This window comes from Aulonocara stuartgranti (genome assembly GCF_965226115.1).
Source record: "Aulonocara stuartgranti genome assembly, chromosome: 23".
Lineage (NCBI taxonomy): Eukaryota > Metazoa > Chordata > Actinopteri > Cichliformes > Cichlidae > Aulonocara > Aulonocara stuartgranti.
In genome coordinates, this window is record NC_138958.1 from 19359692 (window position 1) to 19380367 (window position 20676).

The following is a 20676-nucleotide window of genomic DNA, read 5'->3' on the forward strand; positions in this document are numbered from 1 at the left end:
GCAGGGCTGGGGTCAGAGGTCACTCTAACCTGCTCATATCAGACACCAGACATATACTGGTACATGGAGATCTACACCCAATTCAAAGTCTCAGGTAAAGACAAGGCTTTGTACTTTAATACTGAAAACTACAGAAGCAAAGAAAAAGAAGAAAAACACTGACATATGTTTATGGTAACTAACAACCACTGATGAAGACTGTATCAATAAAGCAATAAATAAAGGAAGTTATTTCATGTGGGAAGTATACACACGTATCTATATATGCACCATCTATCTTTCAGATCATTTTGTTGTTCTTTTTTCACAGATTGCTCTCATCCGCTGAGTCAGACCATCAGCAGCAGAGCAGCTCCACATCAGAGCATCAGCTCCTCATCATGTACTGCTCAGTCTTCGTCATTACTGCTGTCATATATGGTTATTTATTCATTTAACATTAGTAGAGCCAACAGCTGCTGCTGCACAACTCAAACACATTAAGCACTGATCAATGTTTGTACAAATCAAATGAGTCATGCACACACAGGAGAAAACTCACTCCCAAAGTAAAGCAGGAAGTTACTAATCAAAGAGACAAACGCTAAGACACTCAAACGTCACACAGAAAAACAAACACACTGTCATGGTCCCCTTGTCTGCCCAGCCGGCCCCACAAGGCTACATGTGTTTTGTGTTGCTCTCTCTCCTTCGCCGCTCTGCCTGGGCGGAGCTCACTGCGGGCTCTCGCCCTTGGCCCACACACCTGTTCGCTGTTATGTGCCATTATGTGCCTACCATTTAAGGACGGGATGCACACCTTCTCGTCGCTGGATGGTTGTGCGAGACATGTTAGTGATCCTCTCAGCTCTTCTGCGAGACTTGTGATTTTGTGTAACCTGTCTTTCCTGTGTGATAGTTTTCCTCCTGTGACCTTCTCGCTGTGTGGACATGTGTGTGTTGGAGTTAGGAGAAGAGAACAAGTGCAAGAGAGTTTTTCCGTGGACCTTGTCTTGGACCCTTGGAACCCCCGATTTCCCCCCCACTGTATATATTCTGCACTTGGTGTTGTAAATAAACTCTGTGTTTGGAACTGACAACCTGCTCTGCATTTGAGTCCCTGCAACCAATCGTGACACACAACAGGGAAGGAAAACAATATAAGCAAGAACCCTTAATAAACCATGAACAAAACACTGATGGAAATTAACAGGCACTGAACTTAGGAGCTAAATAAACAAGGTAATAAGGAAGGACATGAGAAAACAAGTTACCAATAAAACTAAAACCCAAACATAATGCAAAATAACCTTTCAAAGTCCAAGAATTCAAACTTCAGGGTGTAAGTCCCACCAGTACATCAAAGCTGACTCACCTTTATAACGTCAAGTTTATTTAAACCTTTCTGTAAACATAAATGCTTACTGTTGTGTTGTACAGACTAAACTAACCTATACAACAAAGTGGAGTTGAACTCCACAGACTGTCCTATGAGTTAATATTTTGAGTATGTTATCTTTTTACAAAAAGTACATAAGTAAAAGTGCTTTTAACATGTGCTTCAAAGCTAGGTTTGACTGGGAAACTCAAAGCTCAAGTTTGGGATTCAGATCCTTTTTGTTCTTGTGTGACTGCTGTTACTTTTTCATTAACTTGTCTTCTTTGATTTGTTTCACTGTGAAACAGAAACTCGAGTTCAGCGCGGCTTCTTGTTTGAGTTTTCTCTGCAGTAATCCTTTGGAGACCAAAGATGAAGACAAGTCAACGTTTATTTCTATAGCACGCTTTTACACAACCTTCACTAACACAAAAAAGTCCTAAATTAACAATAAATATAAACATGATGATCATCTTTGACTCTGATGTTTATTAATTCAAATTATAATACAGCTGTGTAATATTGTTTACTAAATACATTAGAGCAGGTTTTAGATCTCACCCTGGGTCAACACACCTGAATCAAATGATTAGTTCATTACCAGGCCTCTGGAGAACTACAACACATGTTTATCATAATCAACCAGATTAAGTGTTTACTGGCAAATGACAGTGATGGCGGACATCATCATCACTATTCCAACAGTCCTCTCCACACAGACAAGCATAAACACACTCGACTATCACTAAATCAAATTTAACACATATTTGTAATGACACTAATTCAGTTTACAATAGGGCTCATTCGCTCGGTCAGTAGGTGGCGATATCCTCGTACACTGGGGAGTAAACGGCCATTTAACCAAACAGAAGAAGAAGAAAACCTCTGCACATGCCCAGTATTGAACTGGGAGGTATCATGGATTCATGCTTCTGAAATTAATGCAAAAACAAAAAGAGATTGTCTTTCAAACACGCTGTGGAAATCACAACACTTGAAAAACTTGTAATTCCTGTACTAAATATAAATAAATATTATTATCTACTATCACAGTTTATATATTTGTTCCATCATATGGGAAAACTATATGCTCTATCCATACACTCATACACTGCCTTCTCCTGCCTGTAGGGGTCACTACTGAGATATTTAATAAAATTCCAATAAAAGTAATTCTTTGCAAAAACAGATTTATTTTATACATTGCATACTTTGCTCTGTATTAATTAAAAACATAAATTAATCAGAAAGCAGCAGGAAGTCTCTCATATTAACCTATCCAGCAATGTTCAAAGTGAAGGTGCACAAGTTGGACTTCCTGTGAGGTACTTGATGTTTGTGGTATTTTATCAGGTGTCATATAGGCTGAAGTCAGCATTTGGGGCAGGAAGTGTAGAGGACGTCAGAGTCCATGAGAGCTGAGCTGCTTTCAGACGACTCCGTCTTGTTGTGGATGCTGAAGCTGATCATGGTTCTCCTGTGGATGATCCTGCTGGTGCTTCTGCTCTGTGCAGAGGCCGAGAAGGTGACCGAGGTCAGAGGAGAGCTGGGGACCAATGTCACTCTAACCTGCTCCAATCAGTCCCCAGACATATACTGGTACATGGAGATCTACACCCAATTCAAAGGATATATTGGACGCAGTCATTCTTCAACTGGCACTCCTTTATACTCTCCTGGTTTTGAAACCAAATTTTCAATCCTGGGAAACAAACTCGTGATTAAAAGCTTGACAGCGGAGGACTGCAGGCTTTACTTCTGTGGCATCAGAAAAAAGGACATTCATTTTATCAGCACGTTCCATGTTGTGTCATGTAAGCAGAAGTTTTTTCTTATTTAAAAAATTGTAAAGTTTGCTTTTCTAAGAAAGACTTGCAAAAATAATTTGATGAAATTCTGAAGTGATTCTTGTTGGATATTCACATTAGTATTTTAGAAAGTGACTGGAACAGCCTGCTAGTATCATCTCTTCCTGACTTCATCAAAGTTTCTGAATTTAACTTCTCCGTGTGTTTTTTGTATGTTTTAGATTCTCAGTTCATCTTCATCTTTTCCACATTTCCCTCCATCCTCTGTTTCAGGTCATCAGCAGCAGAACAGCTCCATATCAGAGTATCAGCTGGTCATCATTTACCGCTCAGCCTTATTCCTTACCGCCCTCATCCTTCTCATACTAGGTGAGGCTTTTATTTGACAGCTGTTACTTTAGCACTGATCAATATTTGTATCACCAATGTAGGCGAGCTAAATGTAATAAAACATATTGCAGCAAAAACAACAACAAAAAAACCCCTCTAAGTACGGTGAGCCTGAGGTCGAAAGGACAAGAAAACAGATGGAAAAACAGTTACAATACCCTTTTGCTGGTAAAGTATTATACCTACATTCTATATCCATACTCTCTACTGGTCAGGTTGTTGCACTCTATTTATCGTATTATTTTATTACATGTTTTTTTTTAATTCTTTATTTCTAAACTATTACTTCACGAAAGTGATTACAGGCATTAAACAACACAATTTACAAGGGAAAAATGAAACAAAACGAAAAAATTAAAATAAAATAAAAAAAATAAAAAGGGACATTGAATAGTTGGGAGTGACCAGTTAGCTAGGTTGGTAATTTCAAGCTTTGAAAAGAAGATTCGGCTTATGAGTATTGGCATATAGGACCCACTTATCCCAACACGAACAGAACCAACACACCCTGTCAGTGACATAAGCTGTTACCTCCTCCATCCTATAAATCTCTAGCGTAATTTCCCACCATAATGACAAGGTCGGTATATCTTGCAAGGACCATTTCTTAGTTATACTTTTCTTACTTGCAACAAGTAAAGCTCTTAACAGACGTGTCATTTTTAGACCAGTTCTGCGGTATACAACCAAAAAAGATTGTCTTCATGTCCAAAGAGAATGTACAGTCAAAAATGCCTTGTAGTGTACCATGAATGTCTTTCCAGTAGGTCCGTAGCACAGGACAGTCCCACATAATATGGGTGTGATGTGCTCGTTGGTGTCCACAGTTTCTCCAACACACAGGAGGATTCACATCATAATGAGCCTTTTGACACGGAGTAATAAAGAACCTTATCAAAGACTTCCATCCAAATTCCCTCCATCTGTTGGAGGAAGTACTCCTCCATTGCCGTTCCCACATCTGAAACCATTCATCCCTTGAAATACACATCCCTCCCTCCTTTTCCCATAACATCTTCACATAGTCAGCTGAGTGGGGAAGCTTATTTATGAGAAAATTATACAAAAAGGAAATGAGTCTTGTATTGACATCCCCACTATACGCCTGTCTAAACAAAGTTACCAATTCCACATTAGTGTTTCACATCACACCGATTGTTGTCTTTATATAATGTCTTATTTGCAAGTCTTGATAAAAATCCTGTTTTTCTAGATTGTATTTCTGTTTCAGTGTGTCAAAACTAATTAAGTCCCCATCCTTAATCAAACAATTGAATGTAGATAACCCTTTAGCAGACCAACTTTTAAAACGTGAGTCAAATTTATTCGGGACAAAGTCAGAGTCATATGCATACCATTTAAATAAAGCCAAATCCCGTTCCAATTTAAATTCTTTCACGACTTTTCTCCATACAGTAAGTGTACATGACACCCAGGGGTTGCAAACCTTGTCAATACATTCTCGAATGTTCGAATCCATCAAGACATATAAACCGTGATATTATTTTATCCCATTCATTGAATTGGCTTGAATCAATAGGTATTGGTAGTGTTTGGAATAAATATAATAATCTTGGCAGAATATTCATTTTGATGGATTCAATTCGTGAGTGTAGAGAGAGAAAGGGGATCATGTTCCATCGTCTAATATGACCCACTATTCTCCTTTGTAGGGAACCAAAGTTCTCCTCAAATAGTTTAGTTAAATCCTTAGGAATAACAACTCCTAAATATTTCAATGACTTTTCTTGCCATCTCATTGGATATCGATCAACCAAGTGAGCCGGAGGGCTATAGTTATAACTGAAAATTTGAGTTTTAGACATTAATTTTATAGCCAGAGAGTTTCCAAAATTTGGCATAGATTCATCAACGGAGGCAAGGAGTTAGTGGGCTGATCTAGGTATATCAATATGTCATCCGCGTAGCAAGTAGTGATGGGATTTCCGGCTCTTTTTAGAGAACCGGCTCTTTCGGTTCGGCTCACTAAAAAGAGCCGCTCTTTTGGCTTCGAACCGGCTCTTCAGGTTGTTTTGTTGCTTTAATTAATTTATTGTTAACAACAATATAAAATTATGCACAAAAGGAATTACTAATGTAAAAAAAAGTGGTTTTATTTATATATGTTTATATATAAATATATGCGGTGGCCCCTAGAGACAAAACACATACAAACTCCAAAACACATTTCTAGCATGAACTGAACTTCAAAAACAGAGCTACCTAGATCACTTAAATTACACAATTTAAAGCATGAAAGCATATGTGTATTCTTTGTGTATTTATACACAAGCATTCATATATAGTCAAATAATAATAATTTTTAAAAAAAGTTCATTTGCCTGTTACTAGAGATGGACCGATCCGATATTACGTATCGGTATCGGTCCGATACTGACCTAAATTACTGGATCGGATATCGGAGAAAAATAAAAAATGTAATCCGATCCATTAAATATCACGAAAGCACCTCACAAAACTTGCAACACGCCGTAACTCACCTCAGAACGTTAGCACGTCGGAGCAGTATGCATCACGTGATAGAGCGGCTGTGGCATGCGGGACCTGTCGGTGGTCTGGATAGCATTTGGAGCTTCGCTAGCAACCCGGCATTTCATCTCCGACAAAGTTATCCCCGAGAGAAGTAAAGCAAGTGTGTAAGTCCATCTCTGAATGTTTGTAAAGCATTCCTGCGTTAATCTTACCAAACGATATATGGAGCGACTGCCTCTTCTGGCTGCTACTTCAATCATGAAACTGCTTAACGATCAGCTGATCGGCTTTTCTGTCGTGAGTCCATGTCTCTTGTTTGCTTTTGGCCCACTTTGCACCAGAAAGAGGAAACCAGCGGCTGAACAACACCAGCACGTTTAAGCTTGATCAGCTGTTGTTAGAATGTATTTATTATTACTTTCTACTGGAGGATCTTTTTCTACGTAGCTGACGGCTGGTAACTGTGCAGGGGCGGATCTAGCAAAGTTTAGCCAGGGGGGCCGATAGGGCATTAACAGGGAAAAGGGGGCACAAAGACATACTTTTCTTTCTTATTCTCATTTAAAATGTCTAGCTTTTAATAAATAATTATCCGAATCTTACACCCAAAGTTTTAATTTGATGTAAAATGAATAGAAGTCAATTACTGTATATAGTGACTATTAAGTCTAATATATATACCCTAGTAAGCTATAGTACTTTTTCCTTTGGGAAGGTACCATCTGTGCAGTCTGCAATTTTGTTGAAGAAAGATGTTGAATCTATTTAATATTTCTTGAAAAATAATTGATTTCTGTGCATTTTTTTTTCACACTGCATCAAATTAAGGTTGATTACGTTGATTAAGCATCATGAGGTGGAGCGTGAGGGGTGGTTCCGTATTTTTTATTTATTTATTTTTGTTGTTGCTGGGAGTTGGAACCCTATTAGTTAGGTTGCTTAATATTTACGCTACGTACTCTTTAAAATACCAGAATAGGGAGGATGGTGTAGGTTTAAGTTTATTAGATTGATCAGTATTGCTGAACTATGAATTTTTTTTTTTTTTGCATACAGGTATAACAGAATAGCTTTAGTGTAGTTGTTGTTTTAAACTTGAGTATGAACTTATACAAAATGCAGCAAGATATTTAAAAAAAAACAGTTTTGTTGATTAAAAAACACTATATTGGATTCATATCGGTATCGGCAGATATCCAAATTTATGATATCGGTATCGGACATAAAAAAGTGGTATCGTGCCATCTCTACCTGTTACTACCACACACCAAATCCGGTCGTTGCTACTTGATGGCTTGTGTAGATACTAGGTAACAAAAGTTCAACACTGCCCCTAGCATCCTGGAGCACTTCTGTTGTCTTTTGTACGTGTTTTGAGTTTTTATGTGCTTCTGAGTTTGTACGTGTTTTGGAGGTTTTACGTGTTTTGGAGTTTGTACGTGTTTTTACGTGTTTTGGAGTTTGTACATGCTTCAGGGTTTGTACGTGATTTGAAGTTTGTATGTGCTTTGTCTGTAGGGGCCACCGTAAATATACTTTTATTTATTCACTCCACATAAAATGTAATAAATAAATCAACTATTCACATTTAAACTTTTAACTATTTCAATTTTCAGCTTTTTCCTTTTACAAATTTAAAGTGAAACAACACAAAACACTGCAAACCACAACACAATTAAATATAAATTAAAATATGAAAACAAAAAGAAGATGCACATTCTCTGTCATATGGGCCTGCATGAATAAACTTTCTGAATCCTTTATCATCTGCAACTGAAAATAGTTGTGGATGATTACTATACCTTTATGTGACGTTGTTGTCCCTGGCTCTTTCTCTGTCTCTCCCTCCCGCTCTGTTCCTGTGCTACTGAGTGTAACTACCGCCCCCCCCCCCCCCCCCCCTCTTCCCAGCGTAAAGCACAAGGCTCACGTGCTGAGTGAAGCGGAAAAAAAGTGCGAGAAAGAGGGTGAGAGAAAGAAGAAAAAAAATCCAGCTCGCGATAAGGAGCCGGCTCGCGTCGTTCACGTCAAAGATTCGGCTCTAAGAGCCATTTCGTTCGCGACCGACCCATCACTAGTAGCAAGCAAGCTTATGTTCCTGTCCTGCAATGGTAATCCCCTTAATATCTTTATTTTGTCTAATTGATTGTGCCAAAGGTTCTAAATACAAAGCAAACAGAAGCGGGGACCAAGCACAGCCTTGTTTATTTCCTCTCTGCAGAACAAAGCTATTTGAGAGAGAACCATTAACTTTAATTCTTGCGGTGGGATTAGTATATAATGCCCTCACCGTATCAACAATTCCCTTATGTAAGCCGAATTTATCCAAGACTTTGTATAGAAAGTCCCAATTTACGGAGTCGAAGGCCTTTTCTGCATCAATACTCATAAGCATGGCTGTACTCTTAGATGTCTGTATCTGATGTATTACATGAAGAGTTCTGCGTATATTATCCTGGGTCTGTCGTCGTCTTATGAACCCTGTTTGGTCATTACTAATCAGGTCGGGTAAAATTTCTTCCATTCTCCTGGCCATTATCGAAATAAACAGTCTATAATCTATGTTAAGGACAGAAATGGGTCTATATGAGCCACACTCCATTTTGTCTTTCCCTTCTTTCAGGATAGCCGAGATGATAGCCTCCTTCCAACTCGGCGGCATTTGCGCTGTTTTTAACACACAGTTAAAAGTAGTGAGTAATGTAGGGTTCAAGTCCTGTTTGAATTCCCGATACCACTCCGCGGTGTAACCATCGGAGCCTGGTGACTTATTGTATTTCAACCTATTGATGGCATTCATAAGTTCAGCTTCCGTCACCTCCGCTATCATCATTTTATTTTGTTCCTCATTAAGGCTTGGTAGGCATAAAGAATTCAGGAAATCGTCCATTTCATACTCAGCCCCCCGTGGGACTCCCGCATATAATGTTTTATAAAATAATTCAAAGGCATCCTGTATCTTACTAGGATGAGTCATTATATTTCCTGTCTCTGGGTGTTTAATTTTAGTTACAGTATTCTCCGCTATCTTCTTCTTAAGTTTCCACGCTAAAATTTTCATTGATTGCGATCCCCCTTGATAATACTTCTGTTTCAAATATAACAATTTTCTCTTTATCGCTTGTGTACTCAACGTATTTATTTCAGTTCTGATCGTTGTTAATTTCTGCAGAGTACCCGCTGAAGGCGTATGTTTGTGCTCCCTTTCTAATTGTTTTTGAATCTCTTGTAATTCTTCCATTTTTTCCTCTCTTACTTTTTTATGGAAGGAGGCAAACACTATGATCTTCCCCCTCATGACAGCTTTTAATGCATCCCATAGTATCGGGGGTGACACCTCCCCATTATCATTAATTTTGAGATAGTCTTTGAGCTCTTTCCTTGTTACTTTCCTAAATTCCACATCTTTAAGCAGAGATGAATTCAATCTCCAAATTGAAATTTTGGGGTATACGTTCATATCAATCGTCAGATACAGCGGTGCGTGGTCACTTATATCTATCGAGCCCATCTCGCATGTTAAGATTTTATCCCTATCTCTTCCAAACGTCAAAAAAAAATTATCCTCGTGTAAAGGGAGTGTGGGGCTGAGAAATGAGAGTAAGAAGAGTAGGGAAACAATTTCTCCATACTTCAATTAAACCCACCTCGTCAAACAATGCTGAAATTCTTTTATATAAGGTACTCGATTCCAGCTTCATTCTGTTAGAGCTATCTAGATCCGGCTGCAGGCGTATGTTCAGATTGCCGCAGCAAATTAAAGGGCCCTGAGTTTCTGTCACCATTATATTAACAATGTTCTTAAAAAAACTCACTTAAAAAAAGTCACTTCCTGGTGGGGCGTACACATTCATTAAAGTAACCTGATTACCATCAACTGTTCCCCGAACCAGTATAAACCTCCCCTCCTTAGTTGAAGCTGCTCACGAATGGGTCTTTCTCTGTGCCCCTCCGAGTCACGCCGCTGCGACATTCCCGTCTTCTCCCACGTCAGATTTGACAGCTGCTTCAAGATGACTTTAGCGATCTGGAATCCCCTAGTCGGCATATCCGCCATCGCCTCCTCCGCAGTCGAGTAGAGCACAGTTATTTTATTACATGTTATTCTGTTTTGTTTTGTTTTTTTTTTTTTTTTTAACTATTTATTTATTACCTTTTCTTCGTTTCTTCGTTATTCTGTTTCTTTTCATTTCGGGACCGTGTGTACATAATTTCATTCCACCTCATCTAAACATGTGATGCGAATGACAATAAAGCTCCTTGAAGCCTAAAAAACTCAGCAAAAATACCCCCCCAAAAAATCTGAAGAAATAAATCACGAAAGAAAACAAGTGTTTCTGGGGGGGGGGGGGAATATAGAACAGCAGAAGAAGAGGCAAGCTAACTGTTATCAGCTAAAGGCAAACATGTATGCAGTATTATATTAATTATGTGATTCAAACACACATTGCCCTGCATCTTTTCTCACTCACAACACTGATGAACCCTGGGCTTCTTTTGAAAGTGTCCCCGGCTACATCCACACTAGCCTGGATAGATTTGAAAACGGCATTTTTGTCTGAAAACGCTCCACGTCCACAATAGCATTTTCAGTCGTTTTCACAGAGTTGTGCGTCCACATTGAAACGGCCAAAAACACTTACGTTCCAGTACTGCGCATGCGTGAAACGCAAGAAGATTCGACCTGCCTCATTTCTGACTTTCCGGCTCTTTGAAACGTTGCAGCAAAATGTTGAGGAAAAGCACCGAGTTTTTTAAATGGACTAACAATGAGGTGGAGTTGTTGCTGCGAGTAACACAAAAGTACAAAGTTGCAAAAGCGAGTGAGAGTTAAAGAATTTGAAGAAAAGCCATCTGGAGCATGTACAGACTGATATTAATCTTTAATAGGGCTGTCAAGATTGAGAGCAAACAAAACAACTGCTGTATAATGCCCTCCGCTATCTTAGTCACATGACTGCATCATATGACTAACATGCGTCATCGTTTTAGAAAGTCTCCGTTTTCGCTATGACGGGTTAGGGTTAGTCATGAGAAACATGTTTATTGTCTTTCCTGATTTGTTTTTTCTATTTCAGCTGTGTTTTATTCAACTTTTGTTGTCTTTTTTTGTTTCCATTGTGTTTCGTATGCTTTTGCTGTGTTTTTCTTTGCTGGTGTTACCTTAAACTGAATCTCGTTTGACCTCTCAGGGCCACTATGACAAACTCTGGTGTTTATCAGGATTACGTTCTACTTCAAACTCAAAAATAAAACACTAAACCTATTTTTTAATATAACTTATTAATATTCATGTTCATGTCATTATTACTATTGTTTACTTTTGACAAAAAGTGATGTTCACATGTTTATGAGTCTCTCTGCAGCTTTAATAACTCTCTCTGGTTATTGCTCTGCTGGCAGTTGTGCTTTTTACATCTCTGTGGGTGAAGACAAAATCTCTCCAGGTGCGCAGCCCTCAGCCTGTGACCAGCTAGAATACAGAGACAGAGCACCCAGGTAAACAAACCACTGCTGGAGCTGCTAACACTGACATTAGTGTGAGTGCTCATCTGATCCACAACTACTGTTATACAGTACACATGTACATATTTACATGTAAGCTGTATTTTTTAAAATGACATTAATGATAATATCAGTTGTAATTATTGCTACTTTTCATTTCATTTACAGAGCGCCAAATCACCACAATATTCACCTCAAGGCGCTACTGCTGCTAATATTACTAAAATGCTAAAGCTAAGATGGATGCAGTCACTGTGAAGTCAGCTACTAGTCTTAAACCATGACTCACCACTGCTTTAACCCACTCTGTGTGTGGATTTAGTGTCTCTAATGGCATTTTTCTGCTGGTGCTAACTTTACTACCAATATCAATGGTACAACCACAGAGTACTGAGTATTTGTGCTCTCTGTTTCAGGATGAGATCCACTCCAACCCTCCATATCATTGAAGTGATGTTAAAGAAGCATATATCGGTTATGATTAATGTTATTTCATAATGTATTAAAAATGTTATAGTATGAGAAAATGAAGCTGAAGACAGCTGATCTGCTCACACATGTTAAACTCATGATGATCTTTGACTCTGTATATTAAATCAAACTATATTACTGCTGTGGTTAGCTCTAATAAAACATGCTGTCCTCTATTACAGTCAGAATTTTTTTAATTTGATGAGTGAAAGAAATCAAATGGACTATTGCAATGAAGAATGTCACTGACTGACATATGACATGGAGTAAATACATTATAGCTGGGGTGTTAAACGTATTTTGCATCGTTGGCTATATACAGCCCCTCTTTGATCATAAGTGGGTTGGATTAGCAAAACCCAGCTTAATTTATTTGCAATTTCAACAGTAATAGTAGAATAAATGTGTAAAATTACAGTATCTAATGGCCCAGACTCTTATTTTTATTAACTCCCAAAAAATGTACTTTTGTTTGCTGTTTGTAAAAATAGAAACACTGTAAAGTAATACTTTATTAATGTCAATAGTGAAAAACTTTTCTGTCATTTAAATTTTCATCTATTATTTATCTATTACTTATCTGTATTTTGAATGGCAATGGAGGTCTTTATCAGCTATAAACCTTATGAAATTACAGTTAAATGTCCAAAATCTATGCCCTGCTTCACAGTTTTAAAGACACCCAGTGGGCCAAGCTGGAGTCTTTACCGGGCTGATTCTGTTACCTGGGCCTTATCTTTGACATCTCTGCATTAGGCAGTTATCTAGGTAACATGATTTAGGTACATCAGCAAGCAAACGACTGTCAGCTGCTGAACAAATCACATTGAATGGGAACACATCATTATTGTGAAGAGGCACAAAAGCGAAACTAAAATGACACCGAAATAAATACATTAATAATCGTCAGTTGAGACGTGAGTGTAACTTTTCAGGTATGTTTAACTGGGAGCTTTTGGCTGTGGTATGATTGGAAAGGTTGTCATGCATTCATGGTTCTGGAATTAATATCACACAATCAAAATGTAAAAACAAAAACAGATAGTCTTTTAAACAAGCTACACAAATCACAACACTTCAAAGTCAAAGTCAAAAGTCAAAGTCAACTTTATTTGTCGATTCTGCCACATGTACAGGACATACGGAGAATAGAAATTGCGTTACTCTTCACTCCCTAGATAAATAGCAAATGAACATTTAAATATATTTAAATATAAAAGTGATTAAAAAATGCAAGTAAAATAATTAAAAAGTAAAAATTTAAATAAATACAATTTTACATATAACAAGAAAGCTATATAATATACAATATAATGGGTAAGTGACATTGAGTGTAAACCAGGCAGAGTAGTGCAAATAGGCAAATAGTGCAAATGGAGATTTGGTAATGTACGGTAAGAGAAAGTGTAACAACAAAGTGTAACAACACTTGAAAGATGAAATCCTACCAAAAAGAAAAAAAAGTCTGTGTATATCTATATATCTATATCTATATATTTATATATAGATATAGATATATAAATACATAGATAAGTCACAACAACGGCTCTTTCCTTGATTACTGAGTTATATCATGCGTCATGCACGGTGCTGTGACAGGCAGGATGAGGCTGGACCCAAATGCTGGACTCGAACACAACGGATGCTAATCTGGAGGAAGAAAAACTGAATACACTAAACACAGGCCACACACACCGCCTCCTCCATCCTGTAGAGGTCATTGTTGAGATATTTATTAGAATTCCAGTAAAGTGAATCTTTCCAAAAAGAGTGTTATTTTATAAATGGCTTTGAAATTTGGCAACGATTAATTTCATTGATTTGCTCTTTTAATTTAAATGTTTTTCTCTCCCACTTGTTCCTCTATCTGTGTCTCAAGCTGCCACTGTCCAGTTGTGTTAATGCAAAACCTTGAAAAGCGTTGTATTGAAGCTCAAAATGTTAACACATACTTTGACTTTGTTAGAGTTAAATTCAACACTTTTTCCTGTACTTTAAATACTGCAGTGCCATATTTAAAATTCATCACAAAGCAACAGAAAGTCTCTCATATTAACCCATCCAGCAGTGTTCATAGTGAAGGTGCACAAGTTGGACTTCCTGTGAGGTACTTGGTACTTGTGGTATTTTATCAGGTGTCATATAGGCTGAAGTCAGCATTTGGGGCAGGAAGTGTAGAGAGTCCATCAGAGCTGAGCTGCTTTCAGATGACTCCGTCTTGTTGTGGATGCTGAAGCTGATCATGGTTCTCCTGTGGATGATACCGTTGGTGGTTCTGCTCTGTGCAGAGGCCGAGAAGGTGACCGAGGTCAGAGGAGAGCTTGGGTCAGAGGTCACTCTAACCAGCTCCAATCAGGCCTCAGACACCCACTGGCACATGGAGATCTACAGCCAGTTCAGAGCATGTGTCAGCTGCCAGATTTCTTCAACATATTTTACCCTCTCTCCTGATTTTGAAACCAAATTTTCAGTCCTAGGAAACAAACTCGTGATTAAAAACTTCAGAGCAGAGGACTGCAGGCTTTACTTCTGTGGCATCAAGAGAGATGACAGCATTCATTTTGTGGAGACTTTCCACCTCATCTCAGGTAAGTGCACAGTTTTTGACTTTAACTCTGAAAACTACAGAAGCAAAATAAGTAAAATGCTGACATGTTTATGGTAATTAACAACTGCAATCATTCAGTGTTAAAATGTGAAACAACATATGTAGAAAAAATAATTTAAGAAACCTCTAAAAACTGTATGGTCTGTTTCTGGTAAGGAAGACTTACAAAGATAATCTGATGATAAATTCAAAAAGACACTAGGAAACAAAGGAAGTGATTCAAGAAAGGGACTTGAAAAGCCTGCCACGGTTACCTCCTCCTGGCTGTGTCAAAGTTTAGGAATTTCATTTCATTTTTTCTGTTTTAGATTTTCAGTTCATCTTCACCCTTTTTTCCAGTTTTTCTTTCTCCAGATATCTCTCCAACCTCTGAGCCAGACCCTCAGCAGCAGAGCAGCTCCATATCACAGCATCACCTCATCATCATATACCGCTCAGCCTTCCTCATTACTGCCATCACCCTTGTCATACTGGGTGAGTCTTATTTGTTGGATTAACATTGGTAGAGCCAATATTCATTATATCCGTAGCACTGCGTTATTTCCCGTGCTGGAAGATCTCTCAGAATCAACCAAGCTGAATTTATTAAGACATGTTAGATTACTGCAGGAAGAAAAACAGGAAGAAGGCATTAATTTTAGTTTTTAATCTGGATCACACTCTGCTTAGATCTGATTATCATTGTTATTATTATTTATTTTGCGGAAAAAAGTCACATGTTTTGATGCATGCTTAATCACGCAGGTAAAAAAATTCAGTCTCAGAATCTGAAGAAGTCACTTAGATGAGTGACAAAACATTTCTCTGACCCAAAACACTACGTCCAGATGAACACAATAATCATTTTGGGGTCATGCTCACATGTTTATGAGTCTCTCAGTGAGGATGTTGATTGACAGTTAACGGGTTATTTGCTCTGCTGGCAGTTGTGGTTTTTACGTCTCTGTGGATGAAGAGGAAATCTCTCCAGGTGTGCAGCCCTCGACCTGTGACCAATTGGAATGCAGAGACTGTGCAGAGTGCCCAGGTAAACAGTTCCAGCTGGGACTGCTGACACCAGTTATACAGTACACATGTACATATATACATGTTAGCTGTATTTGTTAAAAAGACATTAATGCTAATATCAATTGTAACTATTAGTGATGTGCGGATCGATCCTGAAATATCGATTCCTCCGATACCAATCATTTATGTTCTAGAATCGATTCTCACATTAAAATATCGATATTTTAGTAATTTAGAGTAAATTTGTAGTTTATCGTTAACAGGAACACAGTGGAAAGAAACTATAACATTCGGATTGCCTACATTCAAAGGAACTACTTCCTCTTCCGCCTTTCATAGTCATGTGCGAAATACGGCTGTATAAATGTCTCGCAGCCCCTTGGCGTGCGCACTCACAACAATGGCTGAGCGTAATTGTGCGGATGTATTTTACCTCCACAAACAGCTGAGCCGTGGTTTGCAATAAATGTGGCAAAAAAAGTGAGGTGTTGTGGCCATACTTGCCAACCTTGAGACCTCAGAATTAGGGAGACATTCAAAAGGGCTGTTTGGGCGGATAAATATATTTTACAGGGTTTATTTATCGGGTAAAATACGTTAAATGTCACCGTTATTATTGGCCGGCCCGGAAACAGCGGGGGTGTCCAAATTCAGAGGCTGCTTCCACCTGAGGACCGGCCTTCGCGGTCTAAAGAAAGCCGGGTAGTACGTCACGAGCTCCCTCGGTGGAGTGAAACTCTGCCGTCTGCTCCTTGCTGTCTAAAATATAACCGGACACTGACGTAAACTCTTCTGTTTAATCAGTTTTCTGTTTGACGTTTATTCAGCTGTGTGAAAACCCCGGAGGAACCCTCCCGAGGGAATAATAAAGTTTAATTTAATTTAATCTAATCTAATAACTTTAATCTCAGCCAAACCGATTTACTCACGAACAAATAAAACACTGAAAAAGCCAAACAAGAACATTTTTAAGTTATCAAAGTGACTTGTACATCATGTTTAACCCGAGTGGTGAAAGACCGCGGGGGTTTGAAGACGATGTGTCGGTCGGCTCAGATATTTGAAGTTTACACAGCTACATTCTCACCTGAAAATATGTTAAAAGTTTTTTTGCGACCCAGAAAGAGAAATAAGAGTGATATTAAAACTAAGTCGCTGCCGTCATTGTTGGAAACTGGAATTGGCTGGGCCGCGCTATGAATTCTGCGATATGGTTTTTCAACTTTGTTGTCCGGGTGGAAAATCTGGAGAAAGGTGGGATTCTCCCAGAAAAATCGGGAGGGTTGGCATGTATGGTTGTGGCAACATCACTAACCTTGTCAAACACCTCAGAGTAAATCATATCACAAAATATGACGAGCGTATGTTGAGGCGAACTGAAGAGGAGGAGAGGGACAGGTGCTGCTAGGGTGAGAGTCTCTCACGGAGTCCTTTAGTCCTCCAGGCAGGCAAGGTGTTCAAATAGCACACAACTTTAGTTTTTTTATTTCTATATGATGAACTCTGCATTATTAAGTGATAAGAAGAAGGTATTCTGATGTCCTGTAATCATTATGACGCTATAATTTGAGATACAATAAATAAAATCCATTTTGTACAAAGTATCGGTATCGGATCAGTATCGTCGATACCACCCTGAATATTACTTGGTATCGGATCGGAAAGGAAATCAGTGGTATCGCACATCACTAGTAACTATTACTACTTTTCATGTCATGTTATTTACAGAGCGCCAAATCACCACAACATTCACCTCAAAGCTCTTAAACCATGACTCACAACTGCTTTAACCCACTCTGTGTGTGGATTTAGTGTTGCTAATGCCATTTTTCTGCTGCTGTTAACTTTAATACCAATATCAATGGTACAATCACAGAGTGCTGATTATTTGTGCTCTCTGTTTCAGGATGAGATCCACTCCAACCCTCCATGTACTGAAGTGTGTTAGGGTACCTGTGTTGTTGACCCAGTGTTTTCAGTTTTGTACCTTTGTGTTCTCATCTCGGTTTATTACTGTGAAGGTTTTGCTTTCTGTTTTGTATTTCTATTTCCCTCAGTTCTTCTTGGTGTGAGATTTTGTAGTTCTTCAGTTTTGGTTTCCATACTCCCTCTGTTCTGTGTCCAGTCCGTGTTTGTGTCTGCCCTGGTCTCACGTCCCTGTTCCCTCTGTTGCAGCGTCTGCTTGTGAGTCTGTAAGTTCAGTTGTTGTTTCCTGTTTTACTTTGAAGGTCTGTGTCTCCTGTTCCCATTCCCTGATTGCTCCCTCTGTAGCTGTGTCCCAAAACGTAAGCTGCATCCTCTGTAGGCCGTATTTGAAGGCTTACGCCACAGCCAGGTGACGAAGGCTGTCCCAATTCCTCGACTCCTTCAAATGTGTCCAACTAATCCGTCCTTTATTTTGCCCAAAATTGAAGGATGGGTCAGGTGTGTCCTTTGTGGCCCCACTATATCCCAGAATTCATAGCGCGGCACAGCCAATTCCAGTTTCCAACAATGGCGAGCACTACTAAGTTTTAATATTACTCTTATTACTCTTTCTGGGTCACAAAATAAACTTTTAACATATTTTCAGGCGAGAAAGTTGCTGTGTAAACTTTAAATAACTGCTTGGTTTATCAAGACATCGCATATTTGCAAAAGTGCGCCAACGTTTTCTGAGACGTCTGTTACCCACCCGCTCGATAGCAAGCCGGGGGGTTCAATGGTCACTTAACCCGGCGAGAGCAGTGGACTCCCGGCTTCATTGTTTTCAGACCCCCGCTGTCTTTCGCTACACAGGTTAAACACGATATATAAGTCACTCAGATAACTTTAAAATGTAATTGTTTGGCTTTTTTCTGTGTTTTATTTGTTCCGTAGTAAATCGGTTTGGCTGAGATTAGAGTTATTCACTTAGATTACATTAAATAAATTTTTATTAATCCATCTGGTGGGTTCCTCTGGGATTTTCACACAGCTGAATAAACGTGAAACAGAAAACTGATGAAACAGAAGTGTGAGATGGTCGATATTATATTTTAGATAGCAAGGAGCAGACGGCTTAGTTTATTAAACTCCACCGAGACAGCGGTGATGCTAATCAAAAGGCTAGACTGTCCCATTTCACAGCCTCGTTCTTCCGGCCTACTCGGTCTTCGAAGGACCCGGCCCACGTAGACCGCGAAGGCCGGGTCCTCCGAAGGATGCAGCCGACATTTTAGGGCACAGCTTGTGTATTTAAGCCCTGTGTTTTCCTTTGTCTGTGTTGTGATCTCTATCATCCCTTGCTGTGTGTTCTGCCTGCCTGCCAATTTAGCTCTCTTTATTCTCAGTTTATTTAGTTTACTGTTCTGTTCTGCCATCCAGCAATAAAAGCTGAGTTTGAGTTCACGGTTGCCTCCATGAGTCTGCACTTTGGGTCCTATCCTGCCTGTACACAGCCTACACTTGACAAAGTGATGCTGAAGACGCATTTTTCTACTCATGTATGATTAATGTCATGTTTTAGAAATGTTACAGTATTAGAAAATGTACCACCTGTGTTAGCTTGTCTGCTTTGACCTTTTCACTGTTTTCAGATTGTGTTCATGTTTGAGTTTCTTTGCAGCAACAGTTTGGAGACAGAAGATGAAAACAGCTGATCTGCTCGCATGTGTTGATGATCTTCACTCTGACCTTTATAAATTCAAACCATATTATGGCTGTTGTTACTTCTATTAAACATGTACTGCTGGTGCTGTCCCTGTGTGTTACTTTAAAGGTATCACTCATCTCAGGTGTTATTAATAATTTTACTCATCATCTCATCAACCCCTATTTAATTCACAATAGCACGTTTAAACTAAGGAAAAGTACAATTTGGAAAAAAAATATTTATGTAGTTTAAATTTGATGGAAGAAGAATGTCTCAAAACAATTGTCTTCAAAATGTTTTACGGTGTAACAACTTTTTCAGAATTGCGTATGTGCTCCAACATAAGGTTCACAACAGGCTCACAGCTCCCAAATGAATGAAAAGTTCAATTCTGGTCAAATATTTTTAAGTAGTTTTGGCCTCATATATATTGATTAACTTTAAACTGCATCAGTGTTGATGCACCATCTATACATGCATGCAAGTTCAAATATCTTTTAAGTGTTTGCTGTTGTGTTTTGGATATCCTTTAAAGACATCAGTCATGTATATAGTAAAGTACATTTTATGTCAGCTAACAGTTTCTTAACTGGAACCATCTTCAGGCTGAATTCAAGGAAGTCTGACCCAGTTCAGGGATCAGCTTTAACTGCACAGGTAGTAACAGGCTGATATCTGTCATTAACAGAAGTTGTAACTGATCATTTCGCAGTAACACGGTAACAGTAAACAGTCACAGACGGATAAACAGAACATAGATGATAGTAGTGCTGCAAATGGAGGAGCAACTTTGTCATAGTTTTAGGTTGTAATAGCAGGCACTAAAACCAGGGCTGTGGGCAGAAGGTTATTTGATGAGCATTAGTAAAATGTACTGTCAGAGTGTGTAGTGGTTATTGTTGCAGTTATGCAGATGTAGCTAAATGCCACTCACATCACGCTTCACTGCTGCTATGATAAAGGCAGCAGTTTCATATTTGAATTAGATTAATCAGATTGAGTAATATTTGTAGTACAGAGTGTAGTAGTGAAAGTAGTCATTCTAATACACTTTGAATGGGGTACACTGTAATTACAGTAGTTAAAGTTTCAGTGAGAATATTGAGTGTAAAGAGTTTAATACCTGCTTTTGCAGTAGAGGTTATAGAAGTATTTATAGTAGGAATTCAGTGGGTTGTGGATTGCAGTAATATATGGATACAACTGGAGGCGCTGTGGTGTAACAGACGCAAAGCCATGTTTGAAGGGGTTAAATATACTGTCCTTTAATTTACTGTCTGATTTGACTTGAGATGTGTTTCACTGGAGTAACAGTTGAAGTTCTAGATGAAGATTTTTTTTATTTACAGAGAAACAGGACTGAGTCAGTTCAGACATGTTCAAATCTGGATAGTTTTGGATTCATTCATTGTATCTGCACGTC

At 38.7% G+C, this 20676-nt stretch overlaps 1 protein-coding gene across 2 annotated transcripts; it reads left to right on the forward strand.

Moving 5' to 3' along the window:
* Positions 1-1482: 1482 nt before the first annotated feature.
* LOC309700808 (uncharacterized protein) lies at positions 1483-19901 on the forward strand. 2 transcript variants are annotated; one of them, XM_082524638.1, is made up of 5 exons: positions 1483-3171; positions 3439-3534; positions 14496-14612; positions 14972-15106; positions 17547-19901. In XM_082524638.1, exons 1-5 carry the CDS (start codon positions 2769-2771, stop codon positions 17549-17551), a joined length of 756 nt encoding a protein of 251 aa, XP_082380764.1. In that variant the 5' UTR covers positions 1483-2768; the 3' UTR covers positions 17552-19901. The 2 variants fall into 2 exon arrangements, 1 of the variants encoding a protein (XP_082380764.1); XR_014274758.1 differs by lacking the exons at positions 14496-14612; positions 14972-15106; positions 17547-19901 and adding an exon at positions 3627-6064 and having other exon boundaries at positions 3102-3534.
* Positions 19902-20676: the final 775 nt, after the last annotated feature.

Excerpts from the sequence above, each read along its gene's own strand:
- LOC309700808 (XM_082524638.1), top strand. The coding sequence starts at position 2,769 with ATGAGAGCTGAGCTGCTTTCAGACGACTCCGTCTTGTTGTGGATGCTG. Across the intron at positions 3,172-3,438 it reads CACGTTCCATGTTGTGTCAT|GTCATCAGCAGCAGAACAGC; the intron begins GTAAGCAGAAGT and ends CCTCTGTTTCAG. Across the intron at positions 14,613-14,971 it reads GACTTTCCACCTCATCTCAG|TTTTTCTTTCTCCAGATATC; the intron begins GTAAGTGCACAG and ends CCTTTTTTCCAG.